Source organism: Vulpes lagopus, chromosome 8 (assembly GCF_018345385.1).
Source record: "Vulpes lagopus strain Blue_001 chromosome 8, ASM1834538v1, whole genome shotgun sequence".
Classification (NCBI taxonomy): domain Eukaryota; kingdom Metazoa; phylum Chordata; class Mammalia; order Carnivora; family Canidae; genus Vulpes; species Vulpes lagopus.
The window spans coordinates 389,590-410,047 of NC_054831.1; the positions used below are offsets into that span (position 1 = coordinate 389,590).

The 20,458-nt window shown below is 50.3% G+C and overlaps 1 protein-coding gene across 2 annotated transcripts in view; it reads left to right on the plus strand.

The window, feature by feature from the left end:
* LOC121497294 (high density lipoprotein binding protein) overlaps positions 1-20,458 on the plus strand; it is a 69,896-nt gene that overhangs the window by 25,496 nt on the left and 23,942 nt on the right. Inside the window, exons 1-7 of one of the 2 annotated variants that reach the window (XM_041766715.1) lie at positions 5,240-5,321; positions 9,607-9,671; positions 11,170-11,282; positions 12,835-12,992; positions 14,062-14,277; positions 19,636-19,842; positions 19,933-20,148. In XM_041766715.1, the coding sequence (XP_041622649.1) occupies positions 11,207-11,282; positions 12,835-12,992; positions 14,062-14,277; positions 19,636-19,842; positions 19,933-20,148 (873 nt within the window). In that variant the 5' untranslated portion in view covers positions 5,240-5,321; positions 9,607-9,671; positions 11,170-11,206. Of the gene's footprint in view, positions 1-5,239; positions 5,322-9,606; positions 9,672-11,169; positions 11,283-12,834; positions 12,993-14,061; positions 14,278-19,635; positions 19,843-19,932; positions 20,149-20,458 lie in introns of those variants that run through there. The other variant, XM_041766714.1, reaches the window with a different exon arrangement.

Here is a 20,458-nt window from a genome sequence, read left to right on the forward strand (position 1 = left end):
ATACCGCATCACCTTGCGTTATTGGAAGAGAATGGACTTCATCATTATATATTGTTTTGACTTTCTAGATCAATTTCCTAGATTATTAAAAACTTGCTTTCTCCTGTTATCCTTGTCTGGGAAATACTAAAGTCTCCTAGCTTTGTAAGTTGGGAAGATAATTTCTCAGGGCTTCCTTACAAAAGCATCTGGGTCTCTCGGTTGAGATCTTTATATTTGTTTCTTTGAAAATTGGGGAGGATTGGTTACATAAACTTTCCATTTCTAACAGACGCTGTTTAGGTGACTTGTTTTTCTGAAGTTGCCGATTTTCTCTGTTTTCAGGCTGTGTGTGTGTGTGGTGGTGGTGGTCAAGTTTTTGATAATACTTGTCTCAGTAGAGCCCTTATGTGATTTTTCAGAATTTCTACTCTGGCTGTAGTTTTGATACTCTTGAAGTCTCAGTATTGCCTGTTTATATCTGTTCTTATTTTTTTCCATTGGTCATTTTTTTGCCAGAGATCTAACTGGTCTTTTTAAAAGACTCAGCTGTAAGTTATATTTATTCTCTCTAGTAGGTAATACTTTCACTTCATTAATTTCTTATCTGTGTTTCTTTTAACTTTTTTAAGATTTATTCTGTCCTTCTAGTTTCAGGAATGAATGATTAAATTTTTACTTTTTCCTTTTCACTAATATGATGGCCTAAGGGTATAAAATTGTCTCCAAGCAACACTCTGGCTTGATCTCACAAGTTTGGATATCTGACTGCTTATTGTGCTAATTATTTTCAGATTTCTTCTTTGACCCATGAGTTATCTAGAAGCAAGTTTTTATATTTCCAGGCTTCTTAAAATTCTAAGTTGGCTCCTAATTGATTGTGTTGTATTTGGAGAATGTTACACTATTAGTTCTTCGCCATTTGTTTTTGTTTTGCCCTAGCTGCTAGCCAGTGTCTATAAAAATTCCATTTATGATTGAATGTGTCATTTCTAATAATTGGGTGAAGGATTACATAAATCCAGTAAAGTAGTTTTGTTAACTACATTGTTTTAATATTCTGTACAGTTTTAATCTTCACAATCTGTGTTCCCAAAAGAGCTGAATCTGTCTTCATTTGTAATCCCAGATACGTCAACTTCTCATAACCTTCCTGTTTTTACTTTATGTATTTTATAGCCAGGTTATTAGAGATGTATATGATCAGAGTTGATTGGGGCTTTTTATTCTTGATAGTCTGTGTGAAATCAATATGGCTAGCTCAGCTTTCACGGGTTCGGATTTGCCTGAACTGATCTTCCATCTCCTTACTTTCAGCGGCTCTGTCCCCGCCGTTTAGGTGGCTGAATTAGCTCAGAGCTGGATTTTGTATTTACATTAGGTTATCACCACATTTGGATTCATTTTTTCCATCATATTATGTGCTTCATTTGCCTTGCTTTTCCATCACTTGTCTTTTCCTCCTTCTGCTTCCTCTTGTTTTCTTTCTTCCTCAATTTTCCTTGGTAATTACTAACACAAGGCAACGTAACTGATAAAGTAATCATGTGTACTGTAATGAATACTTCTGAACCTACCACCTAATCCAAGATTTAGAGTATTGCCAATAACTTCTGTTTGAATGGGAGTTTGGTTTTTTGGTTTGAAAGTTACAAATTGTGCTTTAACTATCACTAGATCATCTTTAAGTTTGTATCATTAATTCAACAAGGGCTGATACTAGTATTTCCAGCCTTCCCTCAAATAATGATCTGAAATATGGCAACTTCAGTTTTTCCTTCCACCTTATATTTATTGCTGCTTACAATTTTAATTATATTTTAATTTCCTCCAGATTGTATTGTTATTAGTATGTGGTCAGTGCTTGTCTCACTTAATCTGGGTTACTGGTTTCTTTGTCAGTATTCCTTCTGGCAGCGCTCTGGCTCTCATTTTCTGGCTGGAGCGTGCCCTTCAGTGGTCATTTTAGCAGCCATCCATCAGTAGTAATAGCTTTCTCTCCATCTAAATGTCTCTCTCTTGCTCTTGTCCTTAATGAGAGAATTCTGAGTTGACAGGTACTTCCTTCAACATAGGTTACAGGTGTTAGTTCTTTGTCCCCTGGTAGGCATTGTGACGTCTCTGTAGCTAACCTGTCTCTCCTGTAGTCGCTTTTAGGTTCTACTCTTGTCTTTGGCATTCTGTGGTTTCACTACAGGGTGTTTTGGGGTGGTGGATTAGTTGAAACGATGCTGCTAGGTACCTGTTCTGTCTCTTCATGTGAGGAGAGGGTATCTTTACGTTCTAGAATTTTCTCTGTTATTTTTCCAATACTGCTTCTCTGTTCCTTGTAATTGCTTCGTTAAGAACTTCTATTAGACATATGTTGGACTTCCTCATTCTCTTTTCTGTAGTTATTTTTAAAAAATTTTTTAGAGATTTTATTTATTTAAGAGACAGCAAGCACATGCAAGGGGATGGAGTGCAGAGAGAGAGGGAGAGAGAATCTCAAGCTGACTGCCTGCTGAGCGTGGATCCTGGTACTGGGCTTGATCCCATGGCTCTGAGATATGGCCTGAGTCAAATGATTTTGTCAGACGCGTAACAGATTGAGCCACCCTGGTGCTCCTCTTACCATGTGGTTGGTTGGTTAGTTGGTTTTGGAGAGAAAGGGAGAGAGACTGCCAGAGAGGGAGCCTGCTGAGCAGAGAGCCTGACTGAGCCACCCAGGTACTCCTTATCTCTAGTTCTTAACCCTTTTCATTTGTTCCATCTCTTGAATTTTTTTAAGGCCACTTTTTTATGCCTTACATCTCTGATCACTTCAGGAATTTTTTACATTTTCAATCTGATAGTTCTGTCATCTAAAGTTCTTGAGTCAAATCCAATTTCAGTCTTCTTTTTTGAATTTTGGACTTCAGCCTCCCTACAGTGTGGGTAGATTTGTGGATATCATTTGTAGCCTGGTATGACATTTGTTTTCTGCTGAGTGGGGTTTATCTCTGTTTTGGTAATTCGTAGATTCGGGCTAGGGCATCTTGGGAAAATGGTGTTATAAGGATTGAGCCCTGAACCTTTATTGAGTGTTTGTTCATGGTTGCTAGTGCTCAAGAAGAGTTCTCACCACCTAGTACAAGCTGATTGGAAAGTCTCTAGGCTGGTGGGCTTGTTGTTTTTTTTTTTTCCCCACCTCAATGAAATAGCCTACCTTCTATTGAGAGTTAGTCCTATTGAGGGTCATGGTTCTAAGGGGCCGGGGGATTCTGTTCTAACCTGCGCAGGCCCACATCTTCTCCCCTGTCCGCTTGAGGGCCGAAAACCCAAATGTCACAGACTGATGTTCACTTTTTGAGGTAGCCATAGGGGGTTCACACATTATCTGGTGTGACTGTTGCTGGACCTAGGCCTCTGAAAATCTGCCTCTACAAACTAGTAGTTTCAGTGCACTAAAGCTTGCTCGGGGGGGGGGGGGGGGGGCGGCGAAACACAGAGAAGCGTCCTGGGACGGTTTGTAGCACAAACTCAGCATCTGATTTTACAATATCTTTTGTTAACTGTATGTCTTTTACCGTCTTTTAAGGCCTTCTGTGCGAGCCTCTGACTGGGGTGACTTCCAAGCTCTATTGGAAGTTCCTCGACAGTCAACCCGCCAACTGTTGGAGAATCCCTCCCTTCTTCCTCGCTCTTTACCCCCCACCCCCAGCCACACACACACACACACACACAGTACTGAGATTTCAAAAACAAAACACTTGTCTGAGTTGCTGGTTAGTTAGTCCCCATGGATGGAGTACCTACAAATACTAATAACCTAGTAGGGGAGGCTAGAGACCTTGGTGCTTCCAAGTCTAAGGATATGCTACCTGTCGGGGTCCCATCCTAGGGAACTAATGGCACTGCTTCAACAATGATGTCCTTGGCTGGAAGGGATGGATTTTTTACTGCTTTCTATGGATTTCTCTCCCCCAGTGATCTCCTGAGGGTTTCCTGTGGGCTGAGCTGAGCTTCTCCCCTGGCCTTCAGCTCGCATATAGAGTTGCCTTCTTGACACCCGCACCTGCCATCCCATGGGCATCTCTTGTCACACTCTGTGCCCTTTCCTGCAGGTTGTCTTCAGACTCCCAATCTTGGTGCGGGCAGCCAAAAACCTCCCTGCCATTCTTAGCTCTTGTCATGCTCTGCCTCCACTTACGGGGACCTCTTGGTGCTACTTCCAAATCTGGCCACCTGGTTGATTGCCAACCCCCCCGGAAAGCTGGCGTCCTCTTCAGACTGAATGGTTGCAGCGGCCCAACCTGTTCCCCTCCCCCACATACTTTGTGTTCCCCTGAGGAAAGTACATCTGGTCCTGCCTTCTGCCCCTTCAAACTGCCCATCCTCCTCCCATCCCAAGCACCACTGTAGGACTACAGGCTGTGCTGGCCAGGCTCAGGCCTTCCTGTCTGCTGTTGCCATGGTCCCTGCCGCTTACCCTCTGTGGCCCAGGCTGTGCACCACCCTCACTCATGCAGGATCCTGTGGGGGCTCTGGACCCTTGGTTTATTTATTTATTTATTTTTAAGATTTATTTATTTATGATAGAGAGAGAGGCAGAGGCACAGGAGGAGGGAGAAGCGGGCTCCATGCCAGAAACCCGATGTGGGACTCGATCCCAGGACCCCAGGATCGCGCCCTGGGCCAAAGGCAGGCGCTAAACCACTGAGCCACCCAGGGATCCCCGGACCTTTGATTTAAAAATGGAACAGGGCAGCGATCGATTATGCAGGGATGCACACCTGATGAGCCACTGTCCTCTAGGGCCCAAGCCCCCGAGGGCGGGGCTCCCCTCTCCTGCGGTTCTATGGTGGGACACGGACTAGGCGCCCCTGCTCTCCCCTTCCTGCGGAAATCATGCCCTCCTGACGCGGGGGCCTGGACGCCGGGGGACGGGACGGAGGAGGCCCCACTGCTGGGAACCACAGGGGAGGAGGGGGAGGAAGGTGCCGGCGTCCTGGGAGCTGTCAGTCTGGGGGTGCGCGCCCCCTGCCCCCGCCCCGTCCCGCCCCGCCCCCGCCCGGGGCTCTGGGGCTCTCCCCGCCCGGGGTGCGGGCCCTGCGCGGCCAGTGGGGACCCCGTGGGGGGCGGGGCCTCGGGCGCGGGGGGCGGGGCCTCGGGCGCGGGGCGGGGCCGCGGGGGGCGGGGCCTCGGGCGCGGGGCGGGGCGGCCGCCGCCTGACGTGTCTCGGCGGGATTGGAGCCGCCGCCCTATATAGCCGCGGGGGCCCGGGCGCCGGCCTCGGAGCGGAGCGGCCCGGCTTCTCCCGGCGGCCGGCGAGCGGGCGGAGGCGGACCGGACCCGACCCCGACCCCGACCCACCCCGGCGAGTGAGCGCGGGGAGTGCGCGGGGCGGTGGGGGGCGGGTTGGGGCGCGGGCGGGCGGGGCTGCCGGGGCTGCCGACGTGGAGACGTGGAGCGCGGGCGGGGGAGGGGAGGGGACGTGGCCGCTGCCCCCTCCCCGCCGTCCTCGTCCTCCCCCTCCCCCCCACGCGGCCCCCTCCTCCCCCTCCCCCACCCCCTCCCCCTCCCCCACCCCCAGCGGGCCAGACCCGGCCGGGCTCCCTGTCCCACTGCGCATGGGCCGCGCGCCGGCGGGAGGCTGAGAAACTTTCCCGAGTCCCGGCTCCGGGCGCCCCCCCTCCCCCCGCCCCGCCTGCGCCCCCCGCGGTGCCTCCCCGCCCCGCCCCCCAGTCCCCTGCTCCCCGGCCCGGCCCGGTGCGGCGGGGGAGGGGCGGCCGACCTGGGGCTCGGGCGCTGACGTGGGCGTCGGGCGGTGAGGGCGGCCCCTCCCGCGGCCGGGCCGGGGGGGCGGGGGGGGGGGGGGCGCAGCGGGTCCGCGGGCAGGGCCGGGCCGGGCCGGGTCGGGGCGCGGGCCCCGCCGCACCTCCACCTGCCGCCCGCTGCCCGGCCCGGGGCGCCTGCTGACCCGGGGCCACGGCGGACTTGGACGCACCCCAGGGTCCGCGCACGAAAAACACATTTCGGAAAAGTACCGAATCTGGGTGGACGGCGGGAGGCCGCGGCCGCTGCCCCTTTAAGCCTGTCCCCGCCCGCGGGCTCGCGTGGCCTGTGGGAGGGCCTGCTGAGGTGGCATCTGCGGGAGTTCCTGCTGCCGGCGGGCGGGGCACCGGCCCACCCTGCGCCCGGGCTACCTGGGAGGGGGCATCTGCATCTGCATCTGCGGGAGCTCCCCCTGCCCGGGGGGCGGCGGTCGGCACTGGGCCTGGGGCGGCCGCCAGCACCGGCTCACCTGGCCCTGCGGGTGGCTCCCAGCCGCGGCGGGAACTGGGGCTGCCCGTGGCGGGTGGGGGAAGCTCTCCTGCAGGACGACCGTAGGGGTGAAAGCGGACACTGTCGTTTGCAGCCCGCAGAGAAGTGCTGGTCTCCGCTGGAGGCGCCGGGTACCCTGTTGCTCAGTCCTGCCCAGGGCCCAGGGCCCAGATAGAGTCCTCCCCGTACCGTTAACTGCTTGCACAGACTTTTCCTTTTTGCGGAGAAGTTAAAATTTTTCATGTAGGGGCTTCCCTGTTGTTTGTGCGGGGACCAGGTTTCTGTCGTGGTCCAATGTCCCTGGGACGTGACATTTCTCCAGGTGGTGGTCAGGCATGCTCGATGGTTCCCCGGGGTGGAAGAGGGCAGCCTCTGGTCCTGTCCATCCTCTTTCCTTTGGGTCTAGTTCTGTTTTGAGATGTGCCCCCCCCACACACACACACACACCTGGACTTTCACACTCTGCAAACTAACAGCAAAGTCTAGCATGAGAGTATTGTGAGATTGCTGTTGAGCGAGTGGATCCAAATGCTTCCTGCACAAACTGTGGTTGACGGCAAGCCACACCAAGGCAGAACTGGAGCGGTCCTGGGAAGAGTCGCAGGAGAAAGGGCTCCATGTGTCTGAGGTGGTCTCGTAGAAAAAAATGGACTTGTTCTCCGCGGCAACAGCGGGGAGAAGTTGCAGGTCTTGGCACTGCAGGAGGCAGACCACTGTGACAGTGTGTAGAAGTGGAGCAGGGCGCCCCTGGAAGACCACGCAGCTCTGGTCTGCTGGTGCTCACAGACTGCAGTAGAGCCTTGCCTCGGGTCCCTTTCAAGCCCGATTTGAGCAGCATTGTTAGATTCAGTGAGGGGCTGTGATACCCTGTGTTTGGCCTCTGTTCCTTGGTAATGTGGTCTGTGTAAGGTGTCCTCAGAACTTTAGATAGCAGTGATCACTGGCAAGGTCGCCCAAGGCCTCAGTGAAGTAGGAGTTGTCTTGCTGGGTGTTGTCTGGGAGGGTGGAGCGCTGGTGGGGAGCACATTTGGGTGGGCAGAGAGCTGTGGGTTCGGTTTCGTAGTGCTGCTTTGTTGAGGTTGAGGCAGGTAGACAGTCATGCTGAGCGCATGTTAGGAGGACCAAGATTGGCCTTTTATAAAATCTTACCCCGGAGCCTCACGTGGAGGGAGGTCTGTATTTACATATGGATCATAAGGTCTGTGCTTAAAGCGAGTTCTAAAAAAATGGGTTTTTTTGAGAAGTTTATAAGAAAAAGAGAAACTTTATTTGATGATATCAGAGCCCCAGATGTTAACTCTGCTGCTCCTTGCAATCTATTCATTTCCAGCGGCAGTTTACTGCCGCTGGAAATCTGGGGACTAGAGACCCAGTGTATCCTGTCAAACAAGTCTCGATTTATTTACTTACTTACTTACTTACTTACTTACTTATTTATTTATTTATTTATTTATTGGAGGTCCACTCTGTCCTCTTGCTGCCCAAGGGTCTGTACACACGTGGGGGTGTTAGAGATTCTGGGACAGACTCTCTCCAACACGTTGGTAGGTTCAGCTGGGTTGGTGATCCTTCCTTGAGCCGCTTGGACTAAGGGGTTTTATAGAAGATCGAGGTGGAATTGACTTCTGAAAGGTGCATGACCTACCTCAGACCTTCAGGAATTTGTCCCATCTCGTGTGACAGTAGGTGCACAGTGGGAATTGCTCGTCACAGACCTCTTGCTGGGGGGGACGCAGACAGTGATCACACTTGGCCACGTTTATTGAATGGCTGTCACTGGGCACTGAAGATATGTCCTGTCTAGGAAGGCAGGAGGGCTGGTCTGTGGGAGCCCAGAGAAGAGGGTGTGAACATAGTCCTCGTGGAGAACCTGGGTTATTAGGGGGGTGGATGTCTGTGGGTTTTAGGAGGTGACGTGGCGTGACCTGGAGTGGGAGGCTGTGGAAATGCAAGGTCAGTAGGTAAAAGAGCAGGTGCAGCCCAAGTAGGAGTTCTGAGTGAGGAGGGCAGGGTAGACGCTTGGATCCTGGCTTCACTGTTGGCACTTTGACCTAGAACACCTCCATCTCATGCCTAGGCTGGCCAAGTGTGCCCTGGTCAGACCCTCGGAAACCCAGGGAGTGCTCACCTTTTACACCCGGTCAGAATCTACGTGTGGATGTGCTACTTTGATAATGTGATTTAATAGAAAAGTCTTAATCTTTAGAACTTGTGGGTTACAAGTTCATTGAAGACAGATTCTCAAAACTGTCTGGGTTAGTTTGCTTCCACTTTTCTTCCTCTGTCTTGGTACATACAAGTGTCTGGTGGGACTTGGGGCCCCAGACAGGCTCTGGCCCATGTGGCTGAAACCCTGCATTTAGAGATTTTTTTTTTTTTTAAAGTCCTGCAATGCTGCTGTACAATGAGACCCTTTTAAATCTGGAGTCTGCTGGTACATCCCTGACGACCATGAACTGTCCTAGCTCCTGAAATAGTCATATTATGGGCAAGGATTTGGGATGTTACTCTCCAGTTAGGTGGGAGATAGGATTACTGTTGAGTCCCCATCTTGACACCTACCTCATTGCACTTGACTGAGTGTGTGTGGTGTTCTGTGTAAAGTGGCAGGTCACCGACCTGGAAGCCAGAGTCCCCAAGGCAAGATGACCCACACCCTCTTACTTCACAGAGCACTTCTTGGTCTTCCTCAGCGGGCCTTTGAAGGTTCCTTCCAACCCTGCTATTTTATGGCCTGGTTTCTAAATCCCGGCGAATTAGAAGGGACCGAAGGCCTTTTACAGGATGACAGTGAGAACAAAGTAACTACAAAACACACAGCGAGCTCATAAAGATGGTGGATCTCCGTCACCATCAAGAGCTCAGGACCCCAAAGGTCCACGTACTATTCTGTGGCGTAGCACAAGGTCACAGGGTCTGCTGCTTCTGGCTCAGCAGTCAGAGATTAAGAGGAGTGCAGGAGAAATTACTCAACCATGCAGGAAAGCAAGCCACCAGTTTTATAAGGATTTTATAAAACCAGTTCAGAATGGTTAAATTGAAAAGTTTTGGCATTAAGATGTCACTCCCTCAAGTCCAGGGAAAAGTTGCCCTCTAAAAGTTGTGGAAGCTTTAGATTTTACTGTATATACTAGGTATTGTTTGACGCTAATAGCCCAGGGGCAGAGCTTCCCTTTTTTTCTCAAGGAACTTGTCTAAATGTTAGTGTTGGTAAGCAAAGCAGTAGATGGATGATGTTTTGCCCTCTTCTGGTTGGGAGGTGAAAGGGTCTGGGTTCCAGAATGCAGATAAGTAACTTTGGTCTCCTTGTCTTCTTGCCGCCCCCTTCCTGTCCCACACCAGCACAACCTGGCAGGCTGGCACTCACCGCCTGAGGACGGACTCTCTGGCTACTGACCGTTTTGCTGGTAAGCGTGACTGCTCCTTCCGAGGCTTCCCATCCCTGGGCTGCATGTGTGCCTTCTTTCCTTATGTTTTTTTTTTTTTCTTTCTTTCTTTCCTTATGTTTTATTCTTAAGTTTCTAGTGGCTCAGAAAGACTTGCTGTAACTACACCTCCCAAGAGGAGCCCTTCACATGTGTCCTCTGGTTTCTACTTATTTTTAAGTCTTTTCTTTCTTTTTTTTCTTTTTTTAAGATTTTAATTATTTGTTTACTTATTTATGAGAGAGAGAGACAGCACAATTTGGGGTGGGGAGAGGGAGAAGCAGACTGCTCGCTGAGCAGGGAGCCCAACCCTTGGCTCAATCCCAGGACCCCGAGATCATGCCCTGAGCGGAAGGCAGATGCTTAACGGACTGAGCCACCCAGGCACCCCCAAGCCTTTTTTTTTTTTTTTTCCTTAAATGTGAATTATGTTTGTTCATGATTATCTGAATTTGGATCCTCCTTCTCTTGAGGAATGCAGAGCTTAATTTTCTTGAACTTGGGAAGAAGTCTCCCAGAGCTGTGAAAATTATTGCAGAAACTCCCCTTTATTCCATCACTTGGCTCTCTTAATACTTTTTTGCCATGATGGTAGAAAAAGACACTTTGGTGCACAATGGTGTGGAAAGAGTGGGTTCTTGTCATCACAGTCGCATGGAGCTCACCTACAGGAAGGTGAAGGGAGGAAGCGAACACCCCTGCCTCAAAGCTGAATGAGCCCCTTTTCCAGATAAGGGGCTGTGGCTTTCAGAGCCCACAGTCCCCCTGAGTACCTGGCACCCAGGAGTGGGATCTGGAGGCACACACTGCTTGGTTCCTTCCCTGAACTGAGGAACTCTGCCCTTGGGTTGGTTCCAGCTGCCCTGAGTCCCCTCTGGCCCCTGAGAGCTAGGACATCAGAGAATAACCAGCCAGCACAAGTCAGAGGCACTTAACCACCCTGCTTCTTGCTGTTACATTGTTGCCACGGAGCACCGAAGGAAGGATCTCGCCAGCAGCAGCATCGCCAGGCCGGCTGCGGTGTGCTGGGCCTGGCTGACCGTGGCCACGGTGCCCGCCGTCCTTGCAGGGGCCATCCGATGGCTCCTTGTAGCAACTGTCACGTGATGGATTTTATAAGCATCAGGAGGCATGTGGATGAACAAATTAACAAAATAACTGAGATAGCTGTTAGGAGAACCATCCAGATGTTGATCTGCAGGCCGTCTCTGCAGCCCCTGGACATCGTGGGACTGGAGTTCTCAGCTGGAGCCTCTGGCTCCTCACTTAGAGGATAACTTTTGAGGGGAACTTCACTTGAATTTTCCTTCCTTCATCATTTGGTGAAAGTTGGGGTGCTATTTTACATCAGGGGTTGTAAGTGAGGAAAATGATGTGGTTTGCTGATGAAACTGAATTAAAACCTTGGCTAAAATCCTAAGCCTAACAGTTTGGCTGTGCCTTGACTGTCTTCTCTCTGACTCACTCCCTCCTGCTTCAGTGGCTCACCCGGATTGTGTGTAGGCGCGAGATCCACCATGAGCTCCGTTGCAGTTTTGACCCAAGAGAGCTTTGCTGAACACCGAAGTGGGCTGGTTCCGCAACAGATCAAAGGTGACCGCCCTTTTGTGCTCGTCTTCTCACTTTGAGACACTACTCTTTCCAAATCTTTGTCAAACCTTATGGCCTCTTAGAAGTGCCTTCTGGGACTGTAGCCGTGGGGTAGAGCCTAGGCTCCTGCTTCTTACCTGCTCTGTGTTGCACTGCCAGCCCGGCACTGCCCCTGCGTGCAGGGTGGAATTGGGCAGGAGCAACAGATATTTCTGGACACAGAAAGATTGGATGTGTGGACTACTTTCTGGAAAGCCAGTGATTTTGATCCTTGGTAATCAAAATGAGATTCTTTTGCAAAATTGCTGTTCCCCAGTGGTGTTGAATCCTTCAAAATCTGGTATGTATTTACAAAAACAGGATAACTTGTTTCGGATGCTCAATTCTTTTCTGTAATCATTCAACTGTGTGTAGATGATGAAATTTTCAGGAGGAAGAGTAGATTAACTGAGTCGACTATCAGTTCTTAAGTTTAATTAAAACTAAAAATTCACTCTGACACCATTGACACTGGCTGTGTGCTTTAAGTGCTTGTTTCTAGGGCAGTGGAGACCCAAACAGTGCAGAGTGCCTGCCGGGCTGAATCCTTGTACTTAATCCAAGACCCTGTAGGGTCTGCATTTCAGATGAGGGAAGCAAGGCATTGACAGGCTCCAGCTGCCTGTCGGTGCCGCGTCTTGATTGGTGTCCCGGGATAGCACAGCCATGTGGCCAGAAGTGGTGAACCCAGACTTGGACGTAGGCCTGTCTGATTCCAAAGGTCATCTCCCTGCACTGTGGGCACATCCATTCAGAGTGGTTTTGATTGGGCCCTGCCATTGCCGGGGCATTTGGGGTGATCCAAAAACAGTCACACTCCTGTTTTCACGGAGCTGTGGTTAATGGGACAAGATCGTGAATGATTAGGGCGCCGTGGGGGATGGAAGCAATTAATGCTCTGGGGGCCTGGTTTCCACAACGCTTGTTGCTCCTGAGGATTGGAGTGAGGTGGCTAGGGATGGCAGCTCCCAAAAGGGTGATTTTCAGTGCTGTATACTACAGTGGGAAACGGCTGAAGTCGGGCTCAGAGGCAGTTCTGACAGGCAGTGCTGAGCAACAGCATTATTTTATTCTGCAAATTTAAGGGCTGGTTATGTGCCAAACATTGTCATAGCTGTGATTTTTTAAAGCACAGGATCAGAAGACTCAGGGGCTTAAATTCTTTGTGGCAAGGCCTGTTTTCAAGGGGCTCACCCCATTCAGGGGGGAGCAGGGCACCCGGTGTCTGAGCTGACCACTCAGCACGGAGGCTACATGCAAGGGCAGGGTACTTGCCAGCAGGTGAGAGGCTGCCTCTCAGGCCACATGCGGCACCCGAGGGTGCTGGGCCTGGTGACCTCCTGGGGCTCTTGCCCATCACTTCAAGGAAGAGATTGGGTAGGCGGGGGGTGGTGGGGTGCTCAAACAGTTGTCACTCAAACAGTTAATGTTGTTTTGACGTTAAAACTCATCAAACCTTTTTTGGTCTAATGTTGAAAGCACTGTGCTTCCTTTTAATCTATGTTGGCCGGTCCAGTTGCTACTTTAAATTCGGAAGAGGAGAGCGACCCTCCAACCTACAAAGATGCCTTTCCTCCACTCCCAGAGAAATCAGCTTGCTTGGAGAACGCCCAGGAGCCTGCTGGCGCCTGGAGTAACAAGATCCGGCCCATCAAAGCTTCCGTCATCACTCAGGTAGAAACTCCATTCTTTACCTGTTCCTCCCAAGTAGGAAGTGGTAGCACCTGATAGAATGGTTTTTGAACGCACCACCGTGAGCGTGCTTTGGGCGTGTAAGGGGAAGAGGCTGTCAGTGAATCAGCACCCCTGCCTCCCCCCCCTCCCCCGCCCCATTCCTGGGGAGCCTGTCGTCATGCCCACCTGTGTAGCCCCAACACTCAGAAGGTTCTTCAGCCTGCTGCAAGCGGCCTGCCACCTCACCAGCCCCACAAGAACTTGTCTTCTCTGCCTTGTGTCCCACCGTGTCAAAGCGAGTTGTTTTTTTTTGGCTTCTTTCCTCTCACAAGTCCATCCCTGTGCTGCCTTAATGTGGGGTATCGGCAGACATAGCACTTCTCTCTGACCTTGTGTTGGGTCGTGGGTGCTAATTACCCACCACCCATGTGCCGAGGAGTCCCCTTCCCTGAGCCTGAGCCACCGCAACCAGTTGCGTTCTGGAACTTGGCACCTTTCAGGCTCTCTGAGATGGGACTGATGTCTCCCCAGTCTTCCTCTCTGTTAACTGCACTATGTTCTACTGCGGGGTTCAGGCCCAAGGCCTGGATCATTTTGGTTCCTCCTGCATCTGCCTCCCTTGATGGAGCAGCTAAGGCAAAGCTGAGTCATCAGTCAGCCAGTACCCTTCGGCTTGAGCCCTTTGTCACCTCCGCTTGGATTGCACCCCACCATGCTCACGCTGCTCCCCTGCCTACCCTTTTCCGTTGCCCTCACCATTTTGCTCTTCTCGGTGGTCTTGGGTCTCCCGTCTCCCAGCTGTTCTCCCCACCCCCTGAGGGTGTCCTCTGCCGCTCTTCCTCACTGTCCATTGTGTCCATTTGTGAGAGTACTTCTCTTCCCTGCAGTGCCAGCTCCCTTACCCTCAGGCGCTCTCTGCGTGGGCCTCCACCCCTGCTGCTCTGGCCTTGGAGTGTGTGTGGATGGGGAGGAGGTGGAGATACTTAGGAGTGAATGAAATACCTAAACATTTACAGGCCCTCCCAGCTCTTGATCTCTTTACCTTCCCTTTCTGACCTTTCCTGAGTAGGTGTTCCATGTACCCCTGGAAGAGAGAAAATACAAGGACATGAACCAATTTGGAGAAGGTGAGCAAGCAAAAATCTGCCTAGAGATCATGCAGAGGACCGGTGCCCATCTGGAGCTGTCTCTCGCCAAAGACCAGGGCCTCTCCATCATGGTGTCAGGGAAGCTGGATGCTGTCATGAAAGCCCGGAAGGACATTGTCGCTAGGCTGCAGACTCAGGTGGGTATCCCCAGCCTCATCCCCCTGAGTGGATGTGCTCCAGCCCTGTACCACGGGCTGCAACAGGTACGGTCAGGCTTTGTCACAAGCTGTGGCAGAAAGTCCAGAGTTCAGAGGTAGGCCAGCAACATTTGGAGTCTCGTAGCATTTTTAGTTGGAAAGCCCCAAAATCAGTGACAGAGGAGGACACCTACTGATTTTGCTGTTTGAGTGAATGTACAGGAAGATTAAGGCTTGTCCCAGAGGTTGGGACAGGCTTGCTGGATGGTATAGTGAAGACACCACCGCGGGTCACTCATTCCCAGGGCGCGGCTCAGGACTCAGCATATTGCTGTGTACGTACACATTTCCAGGTCCTGTGTTGGGAGAGTGCGAGTTCAGGTGTGTATTTTAAGCCAATTCCCATAGTCCTTAGCAGTTTGATAGCATTACTTGCGATTTACTGGGAAACTGTTGTAATAAATAAGTAAACCTATGATGTATTTCTCCATACATGGCATCACTTGAAGATCAGGGTAAACACAATCTTAATAAAGCGTCTTAGGACGGGTGCCTGGGTGGCGCAGTTAGTTGAGCATCCAACTCTTGATTTCAGCTCATGTCTTGATCTCAGGGTCCTAAGATCAAGCCCCACATTGGGTTGTGTGCTTGGTGCAGGGCCTGCTTGGAATCCTCTCTGCCCGTCCCCCTGGTGCGTGCTTGCCTATGTGTGCTCTCTCTAAAATAAGTAAATTTTTTAAAAAGTCGAAAAAAAGTCTTGTGACAGGTACAACTTTAGATGGGCTTACTTAGAAATACGGAGGCCCATGGATTCCTGGCTGGCTCAGTCAGTAGAGTGTAAGTCTCGATCTTGCTTGTAAGTTTGAGCCCAACGTTGGGTATAGAGACTACTTAAAACTATAATCTTTTATAAAATGAGAGAAGAAATAGGGGTCTTCTCCACCTGACCCTGATGGTCTGTGAGCTCATCGGGGAGCTGGCTCCAGAATGTGGTGGCTAGAAGATGATGTGCCGTGGGGCAGGGGCCGGGGACTCTTCACAGAGGAGGGGATTGGCCCTGTGCTGCCCAGCCTCTCTCACTCGGACGTGCTGGGCCCTGGAACAGTCAGTCCCTAACCCCCACCAGCTTCGGGAATGAACTCATTAAGTGTAGGCAATTGAAAATGTGTGTCGATTGCTTCACTTTGTGGCTGGTGTGTAGTAAGCTCTCAGACTTGGGCTGTTTACTGGTTGGTGAATATTTGAGTATTTAGTGATTGAGCACTGAGCCCGGAGATCTGAACCAGTGCCCCCGCCCCCATTACTTTAAAGCAAATCCCAGATACATTATTTGCTTGTAAATAACTCAGTGTGCCCCCCTCTTAATATAATCTCATAGGCTATTAACTTATTAAAACTAATAGTAATTTCTGAATATATCCATTCACCCGTGTCTATTTAATGGGCTTCTCTCATTATCTGCAGGTGTCTTTCTGAGTTGACTTGTTGAAACCGACACCTGAACCAGGCCTGCCTGCCATGCTCGTTCATTCCTCAGTACTGCCCTCTTCTCCTGTTCTTGATGCCTTTGATTTTTCAGGACAAGCAAGTGTTTGCTTTGTCCCACTCTCCATCACTGTTTCCTGTAAACTGGTGGTTAGGTGCAGGGGCTTGGTTTCCTTCACGTTCAGCTTATGTGGCAAGAAAACTTGTGGGTGGTCCTGTGTAGCTGCTGTTGATTCCAAGATGGATCACTGGACTTGGGAGTCTTCAGCAAATCCATCCATTAATAAAGTTCCCATTCGTTCTTTGGCATAGCAGTTGTATCCTCTCCCGCTGATGACAGCCTAAATTCATCGCCGTGTGGATGTGGCTTGCTACCCCCGCTCTCCACCTGCGTTAGTTGGTGTCCTTGTGAAGAACTTCCCTCTGCCAGCTGCTTAGTCAGTGTTCAGGCTGCATTGGCGCTCTGGCATGTCCAGTAGGGATCCGGGAGTCTTCTCCTTGTCGTTATGAACTTTGGATGTGTTTGTTGGTCGTTAAGGTGAAATTGCATCATCTTTGGACAGTGGGACACCTTCAGGTTGGTACCCTGCGGCTTTATGGGGTGACCGTTCATGTCCACCATTTCCTACTCTCTAACCTGGAGACGAGCGGCCCAGCTGCGTGCGGCCACAGATCTGATGGCAGCTGTTCATCCAGGAACTCCACGCCTTTTTAGTATAGGAAGTTGCAGGAGTTCATCCTAGTAGTTCTAATGAAGATGATAGGGCTTTAAAATCGCTTGAAGGAATTTGTGCTCTCATCTTGAGCTGTAGTCAAGGCTGGTACACAGGGTAGTATACTAAGGTTCAGTCAGACACAGCCTCTGCACCCTGTCCCTCCCTCCCTCGCTGACTGGCTGTTCTTAGTCTTTGATGGACCCCTTCCTTCTTTCAGATTTGAAACTAGAAGTACAAGACGACTTGTCATAGTAAACCCTCTTCTGCCCCTTGTCTTTTCCCGCATATTTTCTGGAGGTGTCTACATATCAGCAAATAGTGGCTCTGCTCCTTTCTTTGTACAGCTGCGAGATGCTCTGTGGGTGTGTTGTAATTTATTCAGGCATTCCTGTTGATGGGCATTTGGGTGTCTTCCCAACTTTCCTGTTACAAACTGTGTCTCAATAAAAACCTTGTGCATATGGGATTTCCTGTTTCATGAAGTGTGTCTCAAGATCCATTTCCTAGCAGTGAGGTGGCTGGGCCAGAGGACAGCGTGTATTGTTATTCTGCAGGAGCTGCGAGCCCTGTCCCTCAGGTGCTGGGTATTGTTTGTGTTCCCGAGAGCCTCCCCCAGAGCCCTGCTGCACGGAGCAGAGGCTTGGGCTTTTTTGTCACTCTGAAAAGTAGCAGAGTATACTTTTAATTTGTTTTTTTTTTTTTTTTTTTCAGATGAGCAGAATTCAGTGTATCTTTTTTATTTATTTATTCCTGAGAGACAGAGAGAGAGATGCAGAGACACAGGCAGAGGGAGAAGCAGGCCCCCTGCGGGGAGCCCGATGTGGGACTGGATTCGGGGACCCCGGGATCCTGCCCTGAGCTGAAGGCAGACGCTCAACCACTGAGCCCCCCAGGCGTCCTTCAGTGTGTCTTTATTAATACCTGAGGGCTGTGTGCGTGTTGTCTCTGCACTGTCTTGTCTTTGCCCTCATCTATCAACTTTAGAGTTGTCCACCTTGCTTGGTGTAGTCGAGCCTTCAAACCCTACATGCCGTACAAACCACCTTTCCCACTTCACCATTTGTTTTTTGATTTGGGTATGTTTTGTTATTTGGCTTTTTATTCTAGTGCAGTTACGTGTCCTTACCCTTTTGTTCTTTTGAGTTATTGTTAGGAAAGTTTGTTTTACTTCTGAGTTGTAAGAAACCTAGTCTTTTCTTTGGTGCATGGAAGAGCGGGGGGTTGAGTTTGGGATTTCTTGTGAGCAGTGCAACATGCAGACCCACTTTCATCTTCTCCAGATGTCTGTTAGGTAGCCAACACCAGTTATAAAAGTTTTCCCCCAGTGATTTGAGTGTGGTTTTTTTTGAAGTCCTAAATTTTCGTATTAACTTGGTTGTGTGTGTGGATTTTCAGTCCCAACCCGGGGGCCTTCCCCTCTGTACTCGTGTTCTGTCCTCATGGTCATGGTCTTGGATTTCTATCTGGTACAGTTATCACCACCCCTCGTGGACGGTCCAGGGTTTTCCTGCCCTGCTCTTTTTTCATTGTGCCACGCAAGCTTGATAATCTACATTTTGCTCAGAATTGCATTAGATCTTTTAAGGAGTGTTTTGTAGTTTCTAATGCACATATCCCACCCTTTCTGTTGGGTCGTGTCCAGTCGCTTTGTCTCTCTCTCCCCCCTGCCCCCACTCCGCATCCGTGGGCACGGCCATCCTTCCCCGTTGCGTCTGCTAACTGGTTACAGTTAATAGGAGTTAAACCTGTTGATGCTGGGTTCTGATTTCCTTCTCCCCATTACAGACATCAAAAATTCTAGAAAGTTGTCGGTTTCTGAGGGTCCAGGCCTTTGCTCTCTTCCTTATCCGGTAATACTTGGGCCTCCTCTGCTTCCTCAGCTCGGCTCCCGTGGGGGTCGGGCCTCAGCGGGTGCTCCACTTGAGCACAGCTCTGTGTACAGGCTGTGTTGGGTGCATGTTGTGTCACATTAAGTAAATAACATTTGTATTTTCTTGCACGTTTTTTTTTTTTTTTTAAATTTTTATTTATTTATGATAGTCACACAGAGAGAGAGAGAGAGAGAGAGTCAGAGACACAGGCAGAGGGAGAAGCAGGCTCCATGCACCGGGAGCCCGACGTGGGACTCGATCCCGGGTCTCCAGGATCGCGCCCTGGGCCAAAGGCAGGCGCCAAACCGCTGCGCCACCCAGGGATCCCTTCTTGCACGTTTTTAATCGTGAATGGATTTCAGTTTTGTGAAGGTGGTCGCTTGGTTTTTTCCTCACATGTCACAATATGAATTACATAAATTGATTTCTGAATACTGAACCATTTTTGAAGTAAACATTTGATCAGTGTGTTGAGTTGGTGGCCTGTCTTCCTACACTAGTTGGGAAGTGAGGACCTTCTGTATCGCTTCCGTGACACAATGTAACATTTTCGTTTTGAATGTTAAGTAGGCGGCTATAAGCTTGTATTCCTGGCTGGTCTGCGAGTCTCTGCTCTACCGGTGTTGGGAGTGCTAACACTTTGTTTTTTTTTTAAGTCTTCTTGGCAGCTGTTTTCTGCACAGTCAAGAAGACTAGGAGTCTCTGTGACTTCGGGAAGTTACTTGATTTCTAGCAATAGGACTGTCATTGGATTAAGGGTTTGGATTCTTTCTATTGTATTTCTTCAGATAAGTTGTCTATTTTAACTGGTTGTGAAAGAGATAGGAAGAAGAGTTTATTACAGGATGTTGGGCTTCCCTCTGGGGAAAAAAGTAGCCTATGCCTCGAGAAACAAATTAGTATGTACCTGCTTTCCTGCCGTGTCCTAGGATGTGTTAGCAATCATCATAGTGGAAAACAAGACAGCATTCTTGAATATTCCTGTTCTCATGATGGCTTACTGGGCTGAGAAGATGTTGAACAAGTAATCACCACTAAATCCTTACGACAAGCTCAGGGCGGTCACATGGGGCCATCTGAATGTATCGCGCTTGAACTTTTCTAGCCTGGGGGGGTCAAGGTACGCTGCCCCAAGAACACGATGTTTAACTTGAGACTGTTCTGAGGGATGGATTGAGGTTGGCTAGGCAAGAACAGCCTTTCAGCCAGAGACAATGTCGTGGAGAAATACACGTTTTCAGAACCTATAGAGACAGCTACCATCTTTGGTTCTTTACCTGTTTTAGGCCTCAGCAACTGTTGCCATTCCCAAAGAGCACCACCGCTTTGTTATTGGCAAAAATGGAGAGAAGCTGCAAGACCTGGAGCTGAAAACTGCGACCAAAATTCAGATCCCGCGCCCAGATGACGCCAGCAATCAGATCCGGATCACCGGCACCAAAGAAGGCATCGAGAAAGCTCGCCACGAGGTCCTGCTCATCTCTGCTGAGCAGGTGGGGCCAGCTGAGGGCCTGGTGTGTGTGTGTGTGCGCCGGCCTCAGCCCCACAGCCGTGCCCTCATGCCTGTGGCCTGTCCTTTCCAGGACAAACGTGCTGTCGAGAGGCTGGAGGTGGAGAAGGCATTCCACCCTTTCATCGCCGGGCCTTATAACCGACTTGTTGGTGAGATCATGCAGGAGACAGGGACGCGCATCAACATCCCCCCGCCCAGCGTCAACCGGACAGAAATCGTCTTCACTGGAGAGAAGGAGCAGTTGGCTCAGGCTGTGGCTCGCATCAAGAAGATTTATGAGGAGAAGGTAACGATGGGGAAGAGAGAGAGCATAGCTCACTCTGGCGGGCTGTGGGGTCTGAACCTCGTTCTTTGAGGTATGGAGGGGACTTGGGGGTCTTCACCTCTTGGAAGCTGCCATCTTCATCTGGTCATGACTAAATTCTGAGGTGATTCTTAGGAGGAGAAACCCAGTCCTTCTTGATCAGAGGAGTTTCTGCGCATGAGCTCTTCCCCTTCTTCACTTTATGGGGCTCAGAGGTGCGGTCGAGGGCTCTGCATCCTGTTCCCTCCCCTTTTGGTCCTCATGGGCCCTTCCCTCTAATGCCCTTATCGTG